At 35.9% G+C, this 22,438-nt stretch overlaps 1 protein-coding gene across 2 annotated transcripts in view; it reads right to left on the bottom strand.

Annotated features, from left to right (window-relative positions):
• Positions 1-22,438, bottom strand: part of ARHGAP15 (Rho GTPase activating protein 15) — a 630,028-nt gene that overhangs the window by 540,844 nt on the left and 66,746 nt on the right. For both annotated transcript variants that reach the window (XM_023217490.1, XM_023217491.2), the window contains exon 3: positions 13,940-14,008. In XM_023217490.1, the coding sequence (XP_023073258.1) occupies positions 13,940-14,008 (69 nt within the window). The remainder of the gene's footprint in view (positions 1-13,939; positions 14,009-22,438) is intronic.

The following is a 22,438-nucleotide window of genomic DNA, read 5'->3' as shown; positions in this document are numbered from 1 at the left end:
TACACCTTTATTGACTTTGCTTTCTGGGCATTGGAGTCACTTGCTTAAAAAATTGATTACAAATGGTAAAAGAAAGACAAATTGAAAGCCTTCGTTTATTTTACCAAGTATTCTTAGAAAAGTTCTTCTTCTCAAGCCTCCCCGTGTACCTTCTGAAGCCAGGATAAAGGAAGACCTCAGTGGGACCAGGTGACTGAGCTAGTTGAATCATGGAAGGGCATTTAAAATAGCAACATTTCATATATTCTGGTCAATTGCCAAGAGACCCTGTAGTAGCAGTATCTCATTGTCTTCTTTCATGATGTAGGATTGCTTCCTTTTACTATTTGCATATACTGTATTGGCTTTCATTTCTAATAGAGCTGCAAGTTTCTTAAAGGAAATTCAACAAGTCATTATAACTCTGCAGAAGTGTTTGTGGAGTTTTTGGCAAAATAAATTTGCACAATGCAAATTGTGATGTGTTGACTCCCTCCAAAGTCTATGCTAGGTATTTTAATTTCTTAGCATCCTATTTCTACCCTCCTCTGTCTGCCTCACATGCCCCATCCCAAATCATTAGCCTTCATCTTTCACTCTTAGTGAATTGCGCACACCCTTCGCCCTGACCTGCCTAGTATCAGAGGACCACGCTCCCTCAGTGCTACCCCATGTTATCCCCCCAGCTGAAATAGTCCACCATGACCATGTCTTCATCTCACAAAAGTCTTAAGTATATTTAATCTACTTCAAAATTAAATTAGTAAAACTCGGTGCGGTGGCAAGTGCCTATAATCGCAGCTATGTGGGAGGTTGGGGTGGGAGAATCCGTTGGTCCTAGGAGTTTGACACCAGCGTGGGCAGCATAGCAAGAACCCCATCTCAAAAAATAAATAAGCAGAACACCAAATTTTAATGTGTATTTTTTTTATTAGAGGGTCTTTCCATGATTTCTGCCATCTCTTTTAGGTGCACTATCCTATATCTCCATTTTCAGTTTGCCATTATCACTGTGACAGCACATATGAGATCATGTTGTAAATGTCTGCTTATTTGTCTGTGCTTGCATGCAAATGATGTGCCGTGAGTCCATCAAAGGCAAAAAACTGTGTACCTTTTACACCTGCATTCCTAGCTTCTGGAATATTTTGGTAGTACCAATAGTCAAAATAATAAAATTGTTTGAACTAATAAGTAAATGAATGAATATTTAAATGTTTATTTACATATTTATAGTAAACTGGGCAAGCCAAAAAATTTATCTTCAATATTACAAGTGAAAGGAAGAGACATTTAGAGGTAAACAAGTTGTTCCAAATCACGAAAATTTCACTGGTTACATGTCTACTCTGATATAGGTGAGAGTTTTTCTGCCTTGTTTTATTCCTAATACATAGCACAGGACTTAGTTTTAAAATGCATTTGATGAATACAATTTTGACTAAATAAATAATGATAGAGATAATAATGATGATGATTTATGCAAAAGATAGCCAAAATGTTTTTTACTTATCTCCATATCCAGAAAGTTTCTTTTACTTCACCATGCTTTCCACAAGTCTAAAGCATCTAAGGAAGCTTTCTTGGATAATTTTGAGAACTATGGTATTCACTGGTGCCTTTTTGTTTTTGTATTTGTATACATCTATTCATTTGCTTTTGCCACATTTTATTCTATGTATACTGTCCCTTTTTCTTGATGCCAGGGAATTTTATTTGTCTACCTCGTAAAATCCATATAATAAATGTAGTGTTTAACTCTGGGTATCATTGGTATCCACAAATGTTTGGAAGAAAGATGTTTTCAATAGCAGTTAGCACCACAGAGGAGGTCCCTTTCTTTAGGAAGGCATACTGAGAAATTTTGTTACGTAACCATAGAAAAATGTATCGTTTTATTTAAGCTTTCTTCTGATTAACAGTTACCCCAAAACCTGGATTTTATCTACCAAAAAACTACAAAACCTATCAACCCATCATAAAAATTGATGCATGTGTTCTCAGCTAAAAATATAGCCCCAGATGTTTTTTCCAAAAATTCACAAAAGACACCTCGGTAGACATTTGCTACCCACAAAGATAAATTATTGATGAAAATTTCTCTAAAAGAGATAGGAAATGTGAAAGGAAAAAGTTAATACTCTTACAGGGAGAAATCAACATAAATGGGTTCAAGGTGTACATAATAGAATTCTCTTTCCTTGAATACATAAGTAATATTTCCTCAGACACTGCAGGACTTTTCCCGGAATACTTGAGATTGATGCCAAGGGCTGGATTTCTCAAGTTAAGACTCAATAAATGTGACATGAATGTCATCAATGACTGAGTCAGTTCCATGGTCTTGGATCAATGCAACAGACTTTTCAGGAATGACCATACAGAGGTCCCAGGAAAAATGAGGAAGAACCGAATAGCAAGTTAGTTACTTCTCTTATATCATTTTCCAAAGTCCAGGCTGCCTTCCATGTCATTAGAAGAAGCTAATAATGCTTCTGCTATGTTCTATTACCTACTACACTTGCTACCACCATGCATATTTGTTAAATGTTTACATGCACATTTCTACATGTAGTATATGTCCTACCCCTGTGCACACATTCTCACTTCAGAGATCAGGTGTTTATTTTCCTTCATCTTCTTTATTTTATTTGTTTTGAGATAGAGTTTCGCTGTTGTTGCCTGGGCTAGAGTGCAATGGCGTGATCTCAGCTTACCGCAACCTCCTCTTCCCGGGTTCAAACAATTCTCCTGCCTCAGCCTCCCGATTAGCTGGGATTATAGGCATGTGCCACCATGCCCGGCTAATTTTGTATTTTCAGCAGAGACAGTGTTTCTCAATGTTGGTCAGGCTGGTCTCGAACTCCTGACCTCAGGTGATCCACCCTTCTCGGCCTCCCAAAGTGCTGGGATTACAGGCATGAGCCACCGCACCCGGCCCTTTCATTGTCTTTTTCATACTTGATGTACACTTAATTCATTCTTTTCAACACATTTTTAATAACACTTCTTTCCTCTAAATGCCAGTTTTTCTACTTACAATAGAGCTGCAAAGATTAACAGGACAATTTTAATCCTCTTGAGGCTTAAACTCCTGGGAGTTCATTCTCAAGATATTCCTGTTCCTCTTTTTGGGGGACTGGATACCATGCCCCGCTTAAATTATCTCGCAGACTCAGGCCATCTTGTAGCCCGGATAGAAAATTCCAATTATGCTTTCTGCACTGAAAGCACTGCATTCATTGTAAAAGGTTTCATGCTGGCAAGTGAAGCTTCCATGACGTACGATTAATTACTTTACTATTCCTTGTCATCATAGTTTGAAATACGTCACCATGTTTCAGGCACCAGGAATCAATTATTCTGGGAGTATCATAGTGTATGGAAAGAAGTATTAGGGCAAGCAGAAGATTGCTATGCATTTTGCATGTGGGTTTATATATGATACTGTATTGATTACACTAATAATGATTCCTACTCAATGTTAATCCCATGGTTTGAAGGAACAATGATCTATTCATTCCAGTTGAGCATGCTGGTCATCTAGAGCGCAGATAGTCTTGTCTCCAGTAATTTACAAAATTACTTACAGCTTTAGGTCTAAGTTTAGGATACTACACGCCAAATTCTAGGCCGAGTTGAAGTTCTTTAAAGTAGTAGCAGTCCCTAACTATGTATACTTAAGAAATGTCAACCAATCTTTAGATGTTAAATCTGGCTTCTTGAGCTATTTGTCCAATGTTCCTTAGAAGCCCTATTTAACACTAAATGGTTGGAAAGATCAGCAATTTGTTCAGATTGGATGCCAGCCAGCCTGCAAGCATTGAGGAAGTGCTCGGCAGAAACAGCCGTGCTGCGATACAGATGAGAAGAATGAATGGCAGTGGGATGCCCAGATAGCACCTGTTTATCAACCTATGTTGGAGGTGACAGACAAGAGAGCAGAGCAGAAGACAACCTTTGATTAAAGGTAACAATCATGGCAGAAAGACTAGCCTGTAAACTGTACATACAGACACTGTAGTTTTGTTTTGTTTTGTTTTGTTTCTTGTGAGAAGGCTTCATGTTGCTCTCAGATACAGTTGCAAATAATAGACTTTCATCTACACCATTACACCAAAAGGTTCTGTTAAAATAACCCTTTCTGTTTATAAATGGAAATAAACTTAATCTACAACTTTTACCAGATTTTGATGAGAAGGGTTTGACTTTTAATACCAGAACCACATGTCCTTTATGCCTCATAACATTTTCTCTGCTGATGTATTTAAGTTATTGTTCTCTTCCCCTTTGTTCTGAGAATGTGCTCATTGGCAACCATCTGAATCCTAATTCAGCTTCTTAGGTCCTTCGATATAGAAAGCGGGTGTCTTAAATAGTATCAGAATATTCCCTATTATGTACTGTGAGATAGACTCAAGGGATCATCATCTCAGTAAACACTAATAATGATGATAAATATGATTTTTTTTCTGGATCCACAATGCTGAGACAGGCCCCAGGCCTAAACTGAGATGATCCCTTTAAAGTAGCATCACCCTATGAAACCTTCTGTGTGACTGACTGACCTCTCTCTAAAAGAACTCTGCATCATTCCTCTATAACTACAACCCCGGGCCGCTATAATTATCAAGCAGATTTAGCATTTAATTATTTTCCTATTTAATAATGAGGCAGCTGCTATACTTTCTCTGAACTTTTAATAGATCATAGTACTTTGCTGTTAATCTTGTCTGTTTCAATGATTTCTATTAAAGAGCACAGAATGAGGACACATTTGATTACATTATTTTACCCCCAAATGATGCTTCACTTTCCTTCTTAAATCCCCCCCACCCCTGCCATTTTTTGCTTCTCCACTATCCATAGAAATACCTACCCTATCTGCCTTTCTTTTTTCTATTGCTTTTATTATTATTTTTTTACTTTGTTTTTAGGTTGCACTCTTTCTCTTTGGAACTCATTGCTTACATTTTCTTCCCAATATTCACTTGTTCTTATACTGGCTCTGCTATTCATGCTATATTTGATTTGCTCATTATCAGTGAACTCACAGTGGGCATAATCCATTAAGAACAGAATCAAAAGCAGAAAAAATACCTTAAAACTCCAGCTTATCTGTACATCATATAAAGTACTAATAGTTTTTAAACATTTTAAAAAGTCTTAATTTTAGAACTGCCTTAAATACAGCTCAAGAAGGAAATGTTATGCCTTTAGAGATTCAGTATGATGTTTTTGTCTGATGTAAATACATAATTTACTGTGTGTGCACATTTTTAAGAAGTAGTAAACCAAATATCTAAAGTTGGATGCAATGATTGCATGTGAAGACGAGTGGAAGAAAAGCAAAGAAGAATGGTTCCGGGTCATACATGAGTGGTGTCCAGAAAGAAGTTACCAGGAATTCTCAAAGAGGTCCTTGATAAGCAGGTTTGATTTCAGCATGAAATTTGATTTCAGGGTTAGGCATGGTTTACTCATTTCAACTTATTTACATTCTTTAATACGTTTGTTGAGCAATGCTTTCATGGGTAACCTCCCTCTCTTTCTCTCACTTAGGATAAGACAACATGTCCAGCTTTGGGATTATGCTGAATGTCTTAAACCATTTTTCAAATGTTAGGTTTGGCAAAGCACATATTATGTTTTGCCAAGTGCTTTTCCCCATCATGTTAAACCTCTGTGTATTTCAAGGGAAATTTTATCTGCATGTCTCTGATTTATTCACCCCTAACTTATCAAAATGTCATTTTGAAAATGCTGTTATTTGATGTTTAAGAGCCCCCATAAGACTTTTTTTCTGAATCTTTCATCTGGCAACCAGTGTGTTTCATTTGGTCACCACCAAGGAATCCAGGTTCTGTTTGGGAAATGGGCTGAGGAAGGCACCCCGTTTGTATCTCAAGAACTTTCTTCAGTCTTCTGGAGACTTTTATTACAGCTCACCTCTCCCTCCCTCATGCACCACCCAACTTCCACCCACCATCGCTCTCTCTTCTTCTCCCCTGAATTCTATTTCTCTGTGTCTTTGATGTAAATATGTTCCTCGTTCTTTGCCTGTCATTGGACTTCAGTGAGAATGGCCTTCCTGGTTACTGTCTGGGCAACTTATTAGTGTAATTCAATTTCTGTGTTATAACCTAATTTCAGTCTAGGCAGTGGGGAAGAAAGGATTGCTCAATGTTAATAGCCTTTATTGTTGCTGTTGTGTGTGTTCTTTTACTCTACTCTACAGTTAAATGGATTTCAAATGTGGGGCTGGATGGGAGAGGTATTGTCATTTGTTTCTGTGTTCAATGGCTTCTGAACTTCTTACCATCACTTCAAGGCCCTTTGCAATCTGGGCACTGCCTCTCTCTCAAAACCCGTGACTCTTTTCCCTTGTTCATGATATTCTGGCTGCTATGGAATTCTTGCAGTTTTTCAGGTGTAACAACTTTGTTCCGACCTGGTGACCTTTGCACTTGTTTCTTTCTGCTTCAACATTCTTCTTTCTTCCAGTTCTTTGCTTGGCAAACTCTATCAATCTTGCAAAATCTTAAGTTAACTGGCCATTTCAAAGAATCCACGTATGACTACTTAATCCAGTATACGTTCTCACAGAAACTTGTTTTTCTTTTATCATAGCACATTTTGTAATTTGCACTTATAGAATTATGCCTTTCTTTATTTAACACTTCTGTTCATCCCTAGACTGAATGCTTCTCTAGAAAAGGCCATGGCCAGTTAGCATATTATCACATACTCCTAGCCTAGCACAGTGAAGGCCTCAACAAATACTTGAATTAATATACTCAACAAATACTTGAATTGAGAAAAGGAAAGGGATACGAAATAATGAAAACTTAGAAATGGTTTCTATTAGCATTATTAAATTATATAACTTATTATTGTTACATGACTCATTATTAACAGCTTGAAGATCTGGAAGGATATTTCAAAAAAATCTAATTTTGTCTTACCCAAGTAGACTTTTGAAAGACTAAAGAGCTTTTGGAGTTTTTCAGCAGTTTAAGGAAAGCCCAGCTTGATCAATAGAATTATTCCCCCAAAGTCTCTGTCCTTTGTTTTAAAATGAGAAAACACTGTATTCTCACAATGTCTTTCATGCTCAAAGACCTCACAAGTATTAATTAATCCACAAAAAGATATCTGGCTCCAAAAGGTAGAATCTGGGACTTAAGATTTATCTGCAAAAGCCTGCTTTGCCCCAAGCCATGGCAACTTCCTGAGCTCTGTCCTCAAAATCCTCCTAGCTCAGGAGGTAGCAGATGATTCTGTAAAACCTGCCACAGGCTTTTGACTCCTGCAGGGTTATCCATAGACATGTCTTACACTCTGTTGATAAAAATAAACAAGATAAAGATTTAACATGTTATAAACAGGGTTCTTTTTCTTGATCATTTCTTTAGGGGGAAAAGAAAAAGTACCCTGAAAATAATTAGGTCTCATGAACAGTTATAATAGAGAATATACAAGATCAGGAAACAAATGCATATTGACAGATTTGATGATTCATGTACAAAACTGTTGCAATATTATAGCACTTTCTAAGCAACCACACTGATTCTCAGGAAATGATTTCCGTCTCTTCTACTGAAATCCTATGGATTTACATACATGTGGCATAAATAACGTCTTTGGTCAGTGAACTGGGTAGTTTCCACCCTGAAATTTTAGATTCAGATTAGGAATGTATTTTGGCCAATATTCAAAAGAAATAAATGCTTTGTTCTGTTTAACTATGCTGCTTGCAATCTATTTTCTTAAAAGGAACATTAAGAAAGGGAGCATGACTCCCAAAGGGTGTTAGCCTCTATGAGAGCATCCAAAATGGCAGATTTCATTTTACAATGTGAATAATTGTTCTACAACATGGTAGACCTAATAAATTTGGCCCAAAGCCAAGGTCTCTCATGTTTCCTGGAGAATGTTTAGTAGAGTTATCTGAATATGAGATATAAAGGAAATGAGATTTATATATCCCAACATTTTAGAAATAAATATGCCTGAAGATCCATAGAGTAGAGATGATGGATAATAACACCAAAGGAAAGAATGTCATTAATTCTCAGAAATATTTTCCTGTATATTATTTCATATATAATAGCTCATCCTGGTAGGTACGGCCAAGGAAACTACTGCCAGGACTCCTGGATGACCCTGGAAGCCACCCTAAGGCATGGTGGAAGTGAGGAAAGTTGGAGAGATGAAAGTAGGGAACATACCAGAGTGTGGAAAGAGTATGTGAGTCCTGATAAAAAGAACAAGTATCAGATTAATCAGTTGTAAATAAAACTTCATAGGTTCTGAAAAATAATTAAAGTGTCAGTGTGAACGATAATGAATGGCCTGTAATTAATCAGATTTTCTCTCTGGGGAAATGGGTGATTACTGGGGCATTGCTCATCAATATAGATAATTCATAAATAAGAATTTGGGATGAAAATAACATTTTTGCCTTTAAAATAACACTAAGTAAGAAATGCAATTCAAATCGAGATTGATGGATAAAAGTTGAATGTTATCCATGTTCACAAGACACAGCAAGATAAGCGCTCAAAGAGATGATCCAGGAAAACCCAAGTCAAGACTAGGAAGTAAGCTGATTGGTAGTTCCAAAACTTTTTAGAACTAGTGGCACTGTGTGTGTGAGAGAGTATGTGTGTGTGTGTACAGTGTGTGTGTGTGTGTGTGTGAATGAGAGAGGGAGAGAAAGAAGGAAAAAGAGAGAACAGAAAAATATACAGATATGCAGCAAAAAAGAGTGAGATAAGTTGCAAGGTAAAAAACTTAAAAATTATTGTTTTTGCTTCTGTTTAGCAGGACTTCCCGATGTTACTTTTCCAAGGTCATTGGGGCTAAAATAGAGTATTTGGCAAATAGATCTATTATCTATTACTGTATTGTCTATAATTAGTAATATTCAAAGTGAGTTTCATTTATTTAGAACTGAGGCTGCAGAGAAATCCTGTTATATGCAAGTAAATCAACAAATAGCCTGAAGTGTAGGCAGGTAAATTAAGAAAACTATTTCTGAATATTCTAATGGTTCTTCTGATATTAGTTTATACTTGGTATAGTGGCATAGAAAATTCACAATTAAAAATTATATAATAATTTTTGATTAATTTTTTAAATAACCATAATTTGGATTTTATATATATTATAATTTTTATGTAAATATCTTTGGGGCACGTTTTGCACTGTTGAAATATAAGTGCATATATATTTTATGTATAAACATACAGACAAACACAAACACAGACATTTACTGAGCTCCATTTTCAGCCTAACTTTTGCCATGTTTCATGAACTACTTCAGAGCAAACTTTTTATGCGTCATTTTTACAGAATAATCCAGCTCTTTATAATTATTTGTGTACTTTATTTTCTGTGTAATCCAAATTTATTTAAAATAAAACCAAACAAATAAATCATTTATTTTCCTATTTATTGGAGAATTACAGTGTGCCAGCCTTTATACGAAGTCTTAATAGTAAAACAATAAATAAGACATAGTCCTCCCTTCAAATAGCTTATAGCTCAGTAACGGCAATAAAGGAAATAGGCAATTTTAGTGCGATGGGGCTGGAATAGAGTCCAGACCCAGCTGCTATTGAGAGATAGATCAAAGAAGGGCTACTAATTCAAATTTAAGGAATTAGAGAAATCCTTCCTAGAGAAAATGCTAAGTTGAGATCCACATAATTAATTTTGAAAACAATATACTAATATATCTAATTATATTGAAAAAATGGCTTTCACAACAAATGTTAGGCATATATTTATTAATATCTGCAACTAGCAACATTGTTTTAATAAACTTTTAATTTCTCATTACATCAATTCACAAGCATGTCTTTCCTGAACAAGTACTAGTACCAAAAGCAATCTAAGTAGAAGTACGATATAATAAAGAAAATACAAGTCATGGCCTCTAACTTCAAGACATTTACAATCCAGCCATGGAACAAGTCTATTACCTATGAAATAAGAATGAACAATACAAAGCAATGCATGAACATGTGCTGGGATGAAAGGACTATAATTGCTACAGGAAATCCAAGCTCCTTCAGGGTAACAGCCATGTCTTAATCACGTTACTACTCCTGGCTTGAGGGTATGTGTTTGAGAGAGGATAATAAATAACGTAAATTGGGGACCATGATGCTCTAGAAAATTTGAAAATGAAATAATGAAAGTGCTATTGAAAGAAGGTTGCTCTGGAATTGCTGCCTAGGATCAGTGGCGGGGATGGGAGAGTACGATAAGGTCAGAAGCATTTCAAGGCTTGGGTGAGGGTTTGGGGGTGCACAAGGAGAAGCATATGGGCACCACAACCATTGAGGAGAAATTTCATCAGAAAATGATGACTTATCCAAAGGGCCAAGGAGAAAATAAAGAACATAAAGAAAATGTGTTCTAATCCTAGATACATGTTTGCTACTAATAGAGATGGGCTCAGTGGAAAGAGGGAATCAGTTTGGGAAGGCACTGATGAAGGGTTTAACTTGGGGGATTTCATTTCTATAATGACAGAGATGACATCCTAGAACAAATGACTAATTTACACTCAGAGATATAGGATAAGATAAAGGAGAGAAAGTATACAAGCGTAGACCTGTGTAATACAAGCTTGGAAGTAAAAACAAAGACCATTAAATTTTCATGATGCCTTCATTCAACACGTATTTACTGAGTCCTTAACATGTTCTAGCAATGCTTGTAGTCATGGGAATGGAGTAATGAACACAGGAGACAGTGTCCTTGCCCTCATAGAACTAAAATTCTAATGGGGTAACAAACTAACAAAAACAAATGCTGTAGTATGCCATCTGGTGGTAAGGTCTATAGAGTAAATTAAGGTAAGAGAGCAGTGTGGATGGAAATGGTGTGGTTTCTTGTTTGTTCATTTGTAGGTTCCTTTCTGTTTTTTGTTTGTTTGTTTATCTCTCTCTGCACAATCTTGGCTTACTGCAACCTCCACCCCCAGGGTTCAAGCGATTCTCCTGCCTCAGCCTAACAAGTAGCTGGGACTACAGGTGAGTGCCACCACACCTGGCTAATTTTGTGTATTTTTAGTAAAGATGGGGTTTTACCATGTTGCCCAGGCTGGTCTTGAACTCCTGACCGAAAATGAGCCCCTGCCTCGGCCTCCCAAAGTGCTGAGATTACAGGCATGAGCCACCACACCTGGCCCCTCTGGGTTTTGTTTGTTTGTTTGCTTTTGTTTCATTATTTTTTTTAAGGGAGATTAGGGAAGACCTATCTAAAAAGGTGACATCAGAGCAGAGATGTGAAGCAAAGGAACATATGAGATATCCAAATTTCTGGGCACCAAATAAATAAATAAATAAAGAGATAGAGGCAAAAGCAGGTGGAATGGCCCTGCAGAGGTATCAGCTTCATTGGAGCAGGAGAGAGGAGAAGAAAGGGAGAGGTGAGACGGGGAGGGGGGTTGATGTATCTTCTAGGGCCTAGTGAACATGTTTCTCAGCTTTTACCTGGGGTAGACTAAAAGCCAGGGAGGATTTTGAGTCAAGGAGTGATGTGAGATGGACCGAATGTTTATTTCCCCTTAAAATTCACATGTTGAAATCCTAAACTCCAGTGTAATGCTATTAGGAGTTAATTAGGTCATAAAGGTGGAGCTCTCATGAATAGGATTAATGGTTTTCTAAAAGGAACCCCGGCTCTCTTGCCCTCTTTCTGCCATGTGAGGATACAAGGAGAAGTCAGCTGTTTACAACCCAGAAGAGGGTCCTCGCCAGATCCTGACCAGAATGGAATGCTGATCTTGGACTTCCAGCCTCTAATCTATGAAAAACAAATTTCTGTTGTTTAAAAGCCACCTTGTCTGTGGTATCTGTTGTAGTAATAAACTAACTAATCTAAGTAACATAATCTAATTTATGTTTTAACAGGATCACTCCTGCTGTTGTGTTGAAAATAAACAGTAGAAAGTGGAAGTGGGTAAACAGGGAGACTATTTCAACAAACTGGGTGACAGATGATAGTAATGGTGGTTAGAAATGAACTGATTCTGGATATATTTTGAAGTAGAGCAAACTGGTTTCTTTGATGTTCATTTATGTTACAACAGAAACAAGGGAAGATGACTGTTAGTGTTTTGACTGAAGCACCTGGAGGAACGAAGTTAGCATCTTGTGAAATGGAGGAGACCTGTGAAATGGAGAACTGGTTTGGGCAAAAATCGGGATCAGTTTCAGATATGCTACGTTTAGGATGTATATTAGAATTTTGTGTAAAAATGCCAGAATTTATAGTACTGAAGTTCAAAGCTGTGGTCCATGCTGGAAATAGAAATTTAAAAGTGGCTAGTGTTACATGGTCTGTAAAGCTACAACACTAAATGAGATGCCCTAGGGAATGATTATAGAGAGAAAAAATAAAAACTGAGTTCCAAAAGGAAGAGGGACCAGTAAAGGGATTGAAAAGAGGTGGCTCTCCAGCTAATTGGAGAGTCATGAGAAAGTGGTTTACTGGTAGCCATGATAGGAAAATGTTTCTTTTTAATAAATAATTTAGATTCAGGGGATATATGTGCTTATTTGTTACATGGATATACTGCATACTGGTGGGATTGGGCTTCTAGTGTACCCATTACCCAAATAGTGAGCATGGTACCCAATAGGCAATTGATTCAAGAAGAGAGCTATCAATTGGGTTAAATGCTCAGATAGACCTACTGAAGAGAGAATTGAGAAGTTACTGATGGATTCAACAACATGGAGGTAATCGGTGACCTGGATAAGAGGTGAATGATTGAGATAAAAGCCTAAATAGAGTTGGTTCAAGAGACAAAGGAAGGGCAGAAATTAGAATTAGCAAATGTAGATAATTATTTTGAGAAATTCTTATCCCAAAGTAAAGCAGAGTGAGGAGAAATAGTTGGAGTGAGGATGTGGGATCTGGAACATGAAAAGTAATAGAAAACAGGAACACTGAAGCAAAAAAAGAAATTATTTTTGGTGCTGAGGATGGGACATCCCAAAGACAACAGGGATGGAATAGCTAGAGATAGACAGGAATACAGTCATCATGGTGCAATATCCTGTAAGCCAATAAGACTGGAAGCATATTGACCAATATGAAATATAGCAGGAAAGACAAGTCGAATGAGTATGGAGGAAAAGCATATTGTATTTATCGAAAAAGAGGTCATTAAAATAAAGAAGTATCAAAACATATCAGAAAGGTTGGTCTTATGTGTTTTTAAGATATCTATAATACTTTATTCATTTATGTTATTTATAATATTTCAGGTACTCTTTTACCCACTAGGATACAACAATACACAAAAAAATGGGAAAAAGTGCCATTCTTATGGATGCTGAGTCTATTAATTGTTTTTGAAGACAACAACAACAATAACAAAAAAGACTATCAACATTTACAATAAGCCCCCCTGTAGACTCTGGTTCCTATTATTCACATCCTTTTGTAATCCTCTCCCCTTGTGTGAACTAGACTTAATTCTTAACCAAAAGAATGTGGCAAATGTGATGGCACATTGCTTTTACAATTAGGTTACAAGAGATTTTGACTTCCATCTTGCTGGCAAACTCTCATCTTGCCTTCTCATCTTGGATGCTTTGAAAATGCAAGCTGTTATTTTGGAGAAATCTACGTGGCAAAGAAATAAGAACAGCCTTTGGCCAACATTCCTGGAAGAACTGAACCCAGCTAACAACCACATAAGTGAGCTTGAAAGCAGACCTTCCCCACACAAGCCTTCAGATGAGATCCCAATTCTGGCTGACACTTTTGTTGCAACGTTTTGAGAGACTCCAAGCTAGATCCCTCTACTAAGTGATGCCCCAGTTCCTGATCCACAGAAAAATGAAATAATAACCTATGCTGTTCTAAGTTGCTGAGTTTTGTGATTTACTTTGTATCAGTAGATGAAGAATATAATGACTTAACCACTCACCAACTGTTCCAATGGAGGAATGACATCTTTCAAGATATGCTGTGAATGATTCCTTCTGTGTCGGGATATCTGCAAATATATTGACATTGGATATTACTACATAATTTTTCTTAATAGAGTTTAGTAAGAATACACATAAAAATAACCTATTCAGTGTTATTCAAGCATGTGAATTAAGTAGATATAAAATGAGAAGTAAATGTTTTGGACATTGACTAAATTGAATAAAATATGTACTCAAAGATGGCTGGCTGCAACCACATCTCAAACCCAATTCTCTTCTTACCATGTAACCTTGACACCCCTTTCCTTCAAATGTTGGAGTTTGTGTTCTCTCATGTTAACCTGGGCAGAACTTATGCCTGCTTCAATCAAAAAGTACAGCAAAAGTTCCACTCTATGACTTCAAAGATGGGAAAACAAAAATGTCATACATTCTCCTGTGTCCTCTGAGAACCCTCACTCTTGGAAAATATGTTGGAGGAAACCCAAGTCACACCCACAGAGTGAGCACATGGAAAGCCTTATAGGTTTCCGATTGATAGAAAGGCTGAGGTTCCAGCAGACGGCCAGCATCAACCACTAAGCTTGTCCTCTACCCTTCACAGGCTCTGGTGATCATTGTTCTATTCCCTATCTCTATGATATCAATTGTTTTATAGCTCCCCCAAATGAGTGAGAACATGTGATGTAAGAAATGATAAATGCTCAGGTTAATGAATGCCCCAATTATCCTGATTTGATTATTACATATTGTAGACCGTGTTAAAACATCACACTACTCCATACATATATATACCCATTATGTACCCCTAATAATTAAAAAATAGAACATTAAATTTAAAAAGAGCCTTAGCCTGGGCAACATAGTGAGACTCCAACTCTACAAAAAAAAAAAAAAAAATTTTTTTTTTTTAATTAGCTAGGCATGGTGGCACACACCTATAGTCAGTCCCTAGCTACCCCAGAGGCTCAAGTGGGAGAATCACTTGAGCCAGGATTTCGAGGCTGCAGTAAGTTATGATCAATACAACTGCACTCCAGCCTGGGCAACAGAGTGAGACCCCACTCTAAAAAATAAAATAAAATAAAATAAAGAACTCCCGGTGATTGCCTTTTGGCCATTGAGTTTCCCCCAACCTTCAAACTTCCCAGAAGAGACCTCAAATATATTGTCGGGTAGAAACAAGCTATTCTTGCCGTGCTTCATCTGAATTTTTGGCCAGACTCTAGGCATGATAAAAACATTGTTTCACACCTCTATGTTTCAAGGTGATTTGTAACTAGGACAAAATATTTCATATTGAAATGTTTTTTGTTGATGATGTGAGCTCAGCTTTTTCAGAATCAACGTTCTATTAAGTCTCATGTCTTCTATTATTAACCAGATGTGTTTAAATATTCAAAAATCGCACTTTCTTTATGTGCTTTTGGAACAAATTAAAAGAAATCTTAATGTTCTTTCCCCTGAAGAAGCATGAGAGACAGATTCTACAATGAAACAAAAAGAGAAAGATAATTTACAATAAAATCTTATACTGTTTTATAATTTAATCAGAAGCTCTCATTAATATTGTTTCATATTTACATGGAGAGAGAGAGAGAAGGAAGGAAGAAGGGACATGAGGAGGATGAGAAAGAGAGAGAGAAAGAGGGAGAGAGGGCAGTGTAAGAAATTAAAGAAATAAAGCAGGCCTGAGTACTATGTCTAGGAAAGGACTTTATTGTTTTTAGTTCTGGTTACTGGCACATGCAACTGACTGAAGGAATTAGATCAATGTCTGTGAAGATTTTGAGAGAATTGTTTTACCAAAAAAAAAAAAAAAATTCAGAATCCTGGACTAAAAACTCTATGACTCTATACAACTCTGGGGCCCCATATTTGCTCTATGAAAACTGGGTTATGAAGAAAGTAAAAATCTAAGGAGATAATTCTCCCCAATGTTCGCTTCACAGGTGGCCTATGGGAGATAATTGAGAAGGAAGAAACTTCAGAAAGCAGGGCGAGAAACCCTGGAGAACAGTGGCCGTGGGGAATTTCAGAAAGGAGAGCCGGGGACTGTCTCGACTTCCGAGGAAGTTGTCTCACAGAGCCTGACCAGTAGGATTTAATTATCATTTTGATCCAGTGACTGTTGGCTGTTTACCTGTTTTTTCTTTTACAAATGAGAAAGGTTTTTGTTTGTTTGTTTTTCCCAGGTACCAAGTTATTGCTCCATTGTTGCCTATTTGATGCAGTGGGGAAAGTGGGAGAGAGAACTTATATCTCAAGCTCTAAATCACTTATCTGTGCTGTCTCCCCACTCCTCCCGCAAAATCTGGACTTTACGGAGAGAGCTGTTTATCACTAGCGATTCTGAAACTTGAGTTTGATGCTGTAACTGGATGGGGCTTTAGGCTGTGTCCTTCAGGGAGGTGGATGGATGGATTGCTAAGTGCTGGGAAACAGGTGTAAATGGCTATATGGTGAAGGGTAGGGAGGGCTGAACGGCAGGCTGGCTGTTCACCAAAATTTCATCCTCTTTTCTAGATGCTACATTTCACAGCCTGCCTTGCAGTTTGGAGTGGCCATGTGACTAGTTCAGACCAACGGATGTGAGCAGAAACAATGCCAGCCACTTCCTGGCTAAGGCTATTAACCAGCAAGTGTTTCCCCTCCATGTCCTCTCTTTCCTCATACCCTGGCTGGGAAGACAATGAACAAGGCCCTATGGAGGGATGAAGATGCAAGATGGAAGGAGTTTGGACTCTGAATCACCATGTGGGGAAAACCATACATAGGCTAGTAAAACTCACTTTGTTTTCTTTAGTAAATTTTTATTGTGGAATGATTTTATATTTAAGAGAAAAGTTGCAGAGGGAGTTCCTGCAGAAAACTTTCATCTAACTGTTACATAAGTGAGAATAAGCTTCTATTTTTTGGAACTTCCATCTATTTCAGAGGATTTTACAGCTGCTAGCATTACCTTAAATATGTTACCCATAATTGATGCTCAATTGACGTCTAAACGAAAGGTCATATGCATAAGGAAACTGAGGGCAGACTACTTAGTTAATGGGAGTGATCCTAGAAACCCAAAATTTGGACTTATTAATTATCCACTGATACTTCAGCTTCTTCTCAGGAGTGGAAGAATATATGCATTTAGTATCTAAACCTCTTTAAAAACAGAAATTTATTTTATCTTGCTATACATTTAGAATGTACTACTCTTAATTACTACTCATTATACTAAGATTTATACTCTCCACTGAAAATTTCATACATATGTCGTATATTTAACTTTCAAGAGTGGAAGAGTTCCAAGATGGAAGGAGTTTTTTTGTTCTATTTCCTTAAAACCCAGCTAGATTTCCAGTCTTAGGGCAAAAGTAATTCTCCTGGAAAGTAAAGAATCTCAAGTTTTAAGTGTTAGAGAAGTAGCAAGTAAATGTTTCCACAACACTGATGAGTGGGCACTTGGCCTTCAACTATGTCAGTTGGACCATTTATTCTATGGCTAACTCCATGCCCTCTTTCATCTGACCACTACTAAATTCTTATGGGCTCTAAATATTGTCTCTAAATATTCCCCTCCACTTACCTATAGAAAGTTTTTGTTTAAGGTAATGTTTGGAAATGTGTGGTGTACATATTATTGGGGCATGAGAGATTATTTTAACTGATGAGTGTTTTCATTGTAATGAATTATAAAACCCTAAGGTTTCATAGAAAAATGTATCACACCAAAACCATTTACTAGTGATATGAATATATTTTATTTTAAAATAAAGCTATTTAAGTTTAAATAATATAGTTAAATAAGTAATTTATGGTATGAAATACGGAAAAAACTCACAAACATAGTAAGTGAATGACTACAGTTTGGGAAACAAATTTAAATCAGAAGACTCAAAATAGAAACTGAACACATACTTATTTCACCTTTGAAGGGGCCTGTTGAGTCCATGGTACAAATAAGAATGCAAATTGAGAAATGCATACAAAGATAATATTGTATGCTAACATTTATTGAGTACTTATTGTCTGCCAGGCATGGTTCTATATGTTTTGCATTTATTAGCATGTTTAATTATCACCCAAACCTGAAAAGGTTAATAATACTAACCATTTTTATAAGTATCGAAGTGTAAATACAGTTTAAGTAACTTTGAAAAATCCATAGCTAATGAAAGGCATAGGTGGTATATTAACTGAGATCTAAGAATAAGCTCAACTATGACACTTTATTGTTTCTCCAGCAATATAAGTGTCTGTGTGTGTGTGTGTGTGTGTGTGTAAGCAGTCACTAAATTCTTGGGGAGCTTCAAAGTTGAGACCCTCCCTGTGCATAAAAGGCTATTTCTAAGGTAGAAATTTAGAGTCAGACTTATAAATTTGTACACATTTATACAGGATGCTAGAAATCAGGTTTCAAATCTGTTATGAATCATCTTAATACTCCTTTAGGGAAAATAATATTGCTGATCATTCCTAAATCAATAAACTAGCCAATCTATCATTTTCAACCAGGTTATGAAGATGTTGAAAAAGGAGAGCTTTCATCACCTGTCTTTGCTTTAATGTTGTTCTCAGTAAAGCATTAGGCCAAGAAATATGTGATCACTCCAAATCAGATTATGTTGACTGAGACTTATGATTTAGGAAATTCTGGATCCAAAATGGCTTAATTGGTTTGCATGGATATCAGGAAAAATTAGGATATTTCAGGTTGTCTTTACATAATATACTTAATTGAAATAATAATTATAAAGAAAACTTGGGTCAACCAAAATCTCATCAAGTAAGTTTGAAGGGAAAAAAGTCTGTCCTAAGCCATAGTACAAATAACAGAAAATGTTATAGTACTTATATAGATATTGATTAATAGCTTATTATTATCTGACAATTTTATAGTTATTATGGGACACACTCTTGACAAATATTCCAGCTTGAAACATTAGATGTCCTTATGAACCATTTATTTCTATCCAGAAAACATTTCACATTTAGCACATCCATATGTCAGTAATTTCTAATAGTAGGTGATCAAAATATACTTGCTTGTGTTATAAAATCTCTACTACCAGTACTGCAGAGAGAATTTCATTTTAAACAGTAAAGTCTTCCTCAACAATCTCAGAACTTTTTAAACGTATCTGATATCAAAACCCTACATTTTATTCTTCAAGTTGCTTAGATTAAGTTTCAGAATGCAGACAAACGAGGGTTCCAACATTTGGTCTTCAGTCCTTTTCACTTTTGCTAGAATTGTTTATTAATTATTGAATTTTGAAAACTTGAATAGAAGAATAATATTAGCAGTAGCTTGATACAACTTTATTTCAATAAATTATTTTCTCCCAAAAACAGAAGCATTTCTGTAAAGCTTCTGAGAAGCTTTAATGTATTATTTTTATATGAGTCTCTTTTATTTTGTTTCCAAGTGTTTTTACATAGTATGTAAGTCCCTCCTCTAAACAGAAGAGAACATGTATATATGTCTATTGCATAATTAAATGTTAACAGCCTCATTTATTTTGCTAGTACTTATATTTATAAATGATGGAATGTTGGGTTCAATATCATGCTAAAATTCCCATTTGAAAAATTTTGTGAATTTCTACCTCTTAACTTACTTGCAATATTTTATAAAGAGAGAAGGGGCCCTGACAATTCTGTTTCTCTGACCTGTTTATTAAGAGTTTCATTCAAGGTGGCATAACTATGTCTTAAATTATTTTTATTACAATATTCTGCATATTAAGCAACTGAGTTTTCCTAATAAATGTTTGAACTGATGGTAACCCTTATTTTGGGGAGAAAAAAAGTCCGACCTTATCTTTTACTGCGTGTGGGCAATCTTGTTTTCAATGGCGCTATTTCCTATTGAATTATCACGTCCTGCAAATAGGAATGATTTGTAACTACCATTGAAAAAACTTGAAATATAAATTTCTTCTGACTTGGATTATTTTGAACCTAGTATTACTGAAAATCTGTGTTTTTCCTTATTTATCACCACCCACCACTCTCTCCCTTTCTACTTCTGTTCTTCCCCTCCCCAGGTACTTAGCTTTCTAATTGTGCAAAGCAAAATGGAAAAAGATAGTATTCTGAATATATAATGCCTATTTTCCTTCAAATTCCTCTTTGTTCTTGTTAGGATATAGATCATAATTAAGTTTTTCAGATATCTTTTTCTCCAAAAAGAGGAATTAAAAAGTCAGTTTTTCAAAGTGTCGTCATTTTTTCTTCCATTCCTTTTTCATTTTTATCTATTTAAAGGATATGAAACTGATGGGCGGGATTAGTATGTGATATATTACATACTGTAAAAATAACAGAATTTGGGCATATTATTTTCCTTGTGTAGGAGGGTCTACTATGAAAGTTATACATAAACATGAAACATTCCACACAGCTCTGATTTTAAATAGATTACCATTTTTGATGAAAGTTTATATCTTGTGGCTTAGAATTGAAATAAAATCACTTGAAGAAAAGCATTAGTTTGTTCCAACATTTTCACAGACATGTACGTTTCTGAGGCATACCTCCCATTAGCAACGTCCCTGGATACTTGGATGAAAAGCAGAAATAAATCCATGGTTAAGTTTAGTTTTTATCTTTACAGCTTCTCAAAAGTTTTTTTGGTGTATCCCAATTCTTACATTCAAATCTTCATTTATTTTGCCAAATTCTATTTCTTAAAGCTATTACAATCAGAAATTAAGGAAAGTTAGTGAAGCTTTTTTTTTCTTTACAGTTATTCTTCTAATTTTAACTATTTGTGAACACATGTAAAATTTATCCATGTCCCACAATTATTCTAACACTATCTAAATGCATCTTTTCATAATCCTAATGGGAGCAAATATCATAAACCAAAGAAAGACCCAATTTTTCTGTTTTGTTCCTTATTAATGTATGATAAATAAATTGTTTCACATTTCCACTTTCCTCCATCTGCCCACAATATCATTCAATTGCCATAGTGGACATCCAGAAACAAATGTTCTCTCTTTTTTTGTGGGGAGGGGGGCTCTTCCCTAAGCCTCTTTTGATTGTATGTTATTGTCAGTCAGAAATCTGACACTCTCTTGTTTTCTTTTCTATCCCCTCCACAAAATGAAAGGAAATGATTCAAAAACCTTCTTGAGGACAAATAAAAGTTTATCAGCTTTTCAAAAATGTGTGGAATTTTTTTTGGTAAACATCTGCGTCACCTGCAATACCTGCCAGCCTCTCACTCCTGGGGTAAGTCTAGCTGAGTTAAAGTCAGCTTCAGCCACATTTTCCTATATCCCAGATAGCCAACGGGAAGGGTTTGCTAAAATTATTCTAACTCCTTAATATTCTTTCTCGGCTTTATTTAGTCCAAAACACATGTGTTCCACAAAGAAAATCAAACTGCCTCGTGACCTTACTATTTAAATAAAAATTATAGATAATATACACATTTTCTTGCTAAATACTGAATACCATTCCCTTTAGCTTTCCCCTATCTTTTTTGTATATTTTCACTAGATTGTTTCTTTCAGGAAGTTTTCTCAGACTGAGAGGGGTCATTCATATGGAACCTGGACATACCACAATTTTAGCCTTCAAATCGGCTTTTAAGATAAGAAGCACCAGAGCCAAGAAACTCAGAGATGCCTGGATAATGTAATTTTCTTGGTTTTTCTCTGTAGAATCACTTGTTTTTTAGTCATGAATTTCTAAATTGGTACAATGAGAAACTCAGGGCCAAAATAGACATATAAACATTTTATTCTACTCATAATATTACTAATGGTATTAGATCTAAGACATTATATAATTAATCAAAGCCAAAGCTATAGTTCCTGCCATTAGCAGATAAAATAACTTATTCATCTCTTTCACCCCCAATAATATAAACACTTATTCTCTTGATATAAACAAAATGAAATAGTTTAGGGAGTAGATTAAGAATATGTAGGTGGGTAATCCTGAACCAAACTGACATTGTCTCCACAACTCAAGTCATATGTTATATTTAAAATAAAAGATTTAAGACAACAGAAAACAACACCAAGAACTACCTCACAAATACCTCATAAGAAAACAACATAGAAAATAATTAAGGATCTGAATGCTAAAATTATCTACCTATTCCTAACCAAATAAAACAAATCGTTGTCAAATCACCATTGGCTATGTTTGAAAGAAACAATTTCTATCTAATTTAATGATGTTTAACTGTCTGGAAATTCTTAAATTAGAATCAGGCTTAATTTTCAGTCTCAAATATAAATGTTTCTTTCATTGCCCAGAAAGGCTTTGGTTGAAATAGGAAGTTTACTTCTTACTTCTTCAAGTGTATGTTCCATCACTGAAGAAGAAATTCTCTTTTATGAAAGCTCTGACCCACAATATATCTAATTTAATCCATGATATGTCAAGTTTGACAAAGGTATCTACCCACAGTCAGCTGTCAGTAGTCCACTGACACTTTTCTTCATACATCACTATTTCTTAATGCAAAGGTGGAAAAG

The sequence above is a fragment of the Piliocolobus tephrosceles genome, chromosome 11 (assembly GCF_002776525.5).
Source record: "Piliocolobus tephrosceles isolate RC106 chromosome 11, ASM277652v3, whole genome shotgun sequence".
NCBI lineage: Eukaryota > Metazoa > Chordata > Mammalia > Primates > Cercopithecidae > Piliocolobus > Piliocolobus tephrosceles.
The sequence above is the reverse complement of the archived record's forward strand: the minus strand, read 5'-3'. Positions and strand labels throughout refer to the sequence as shown.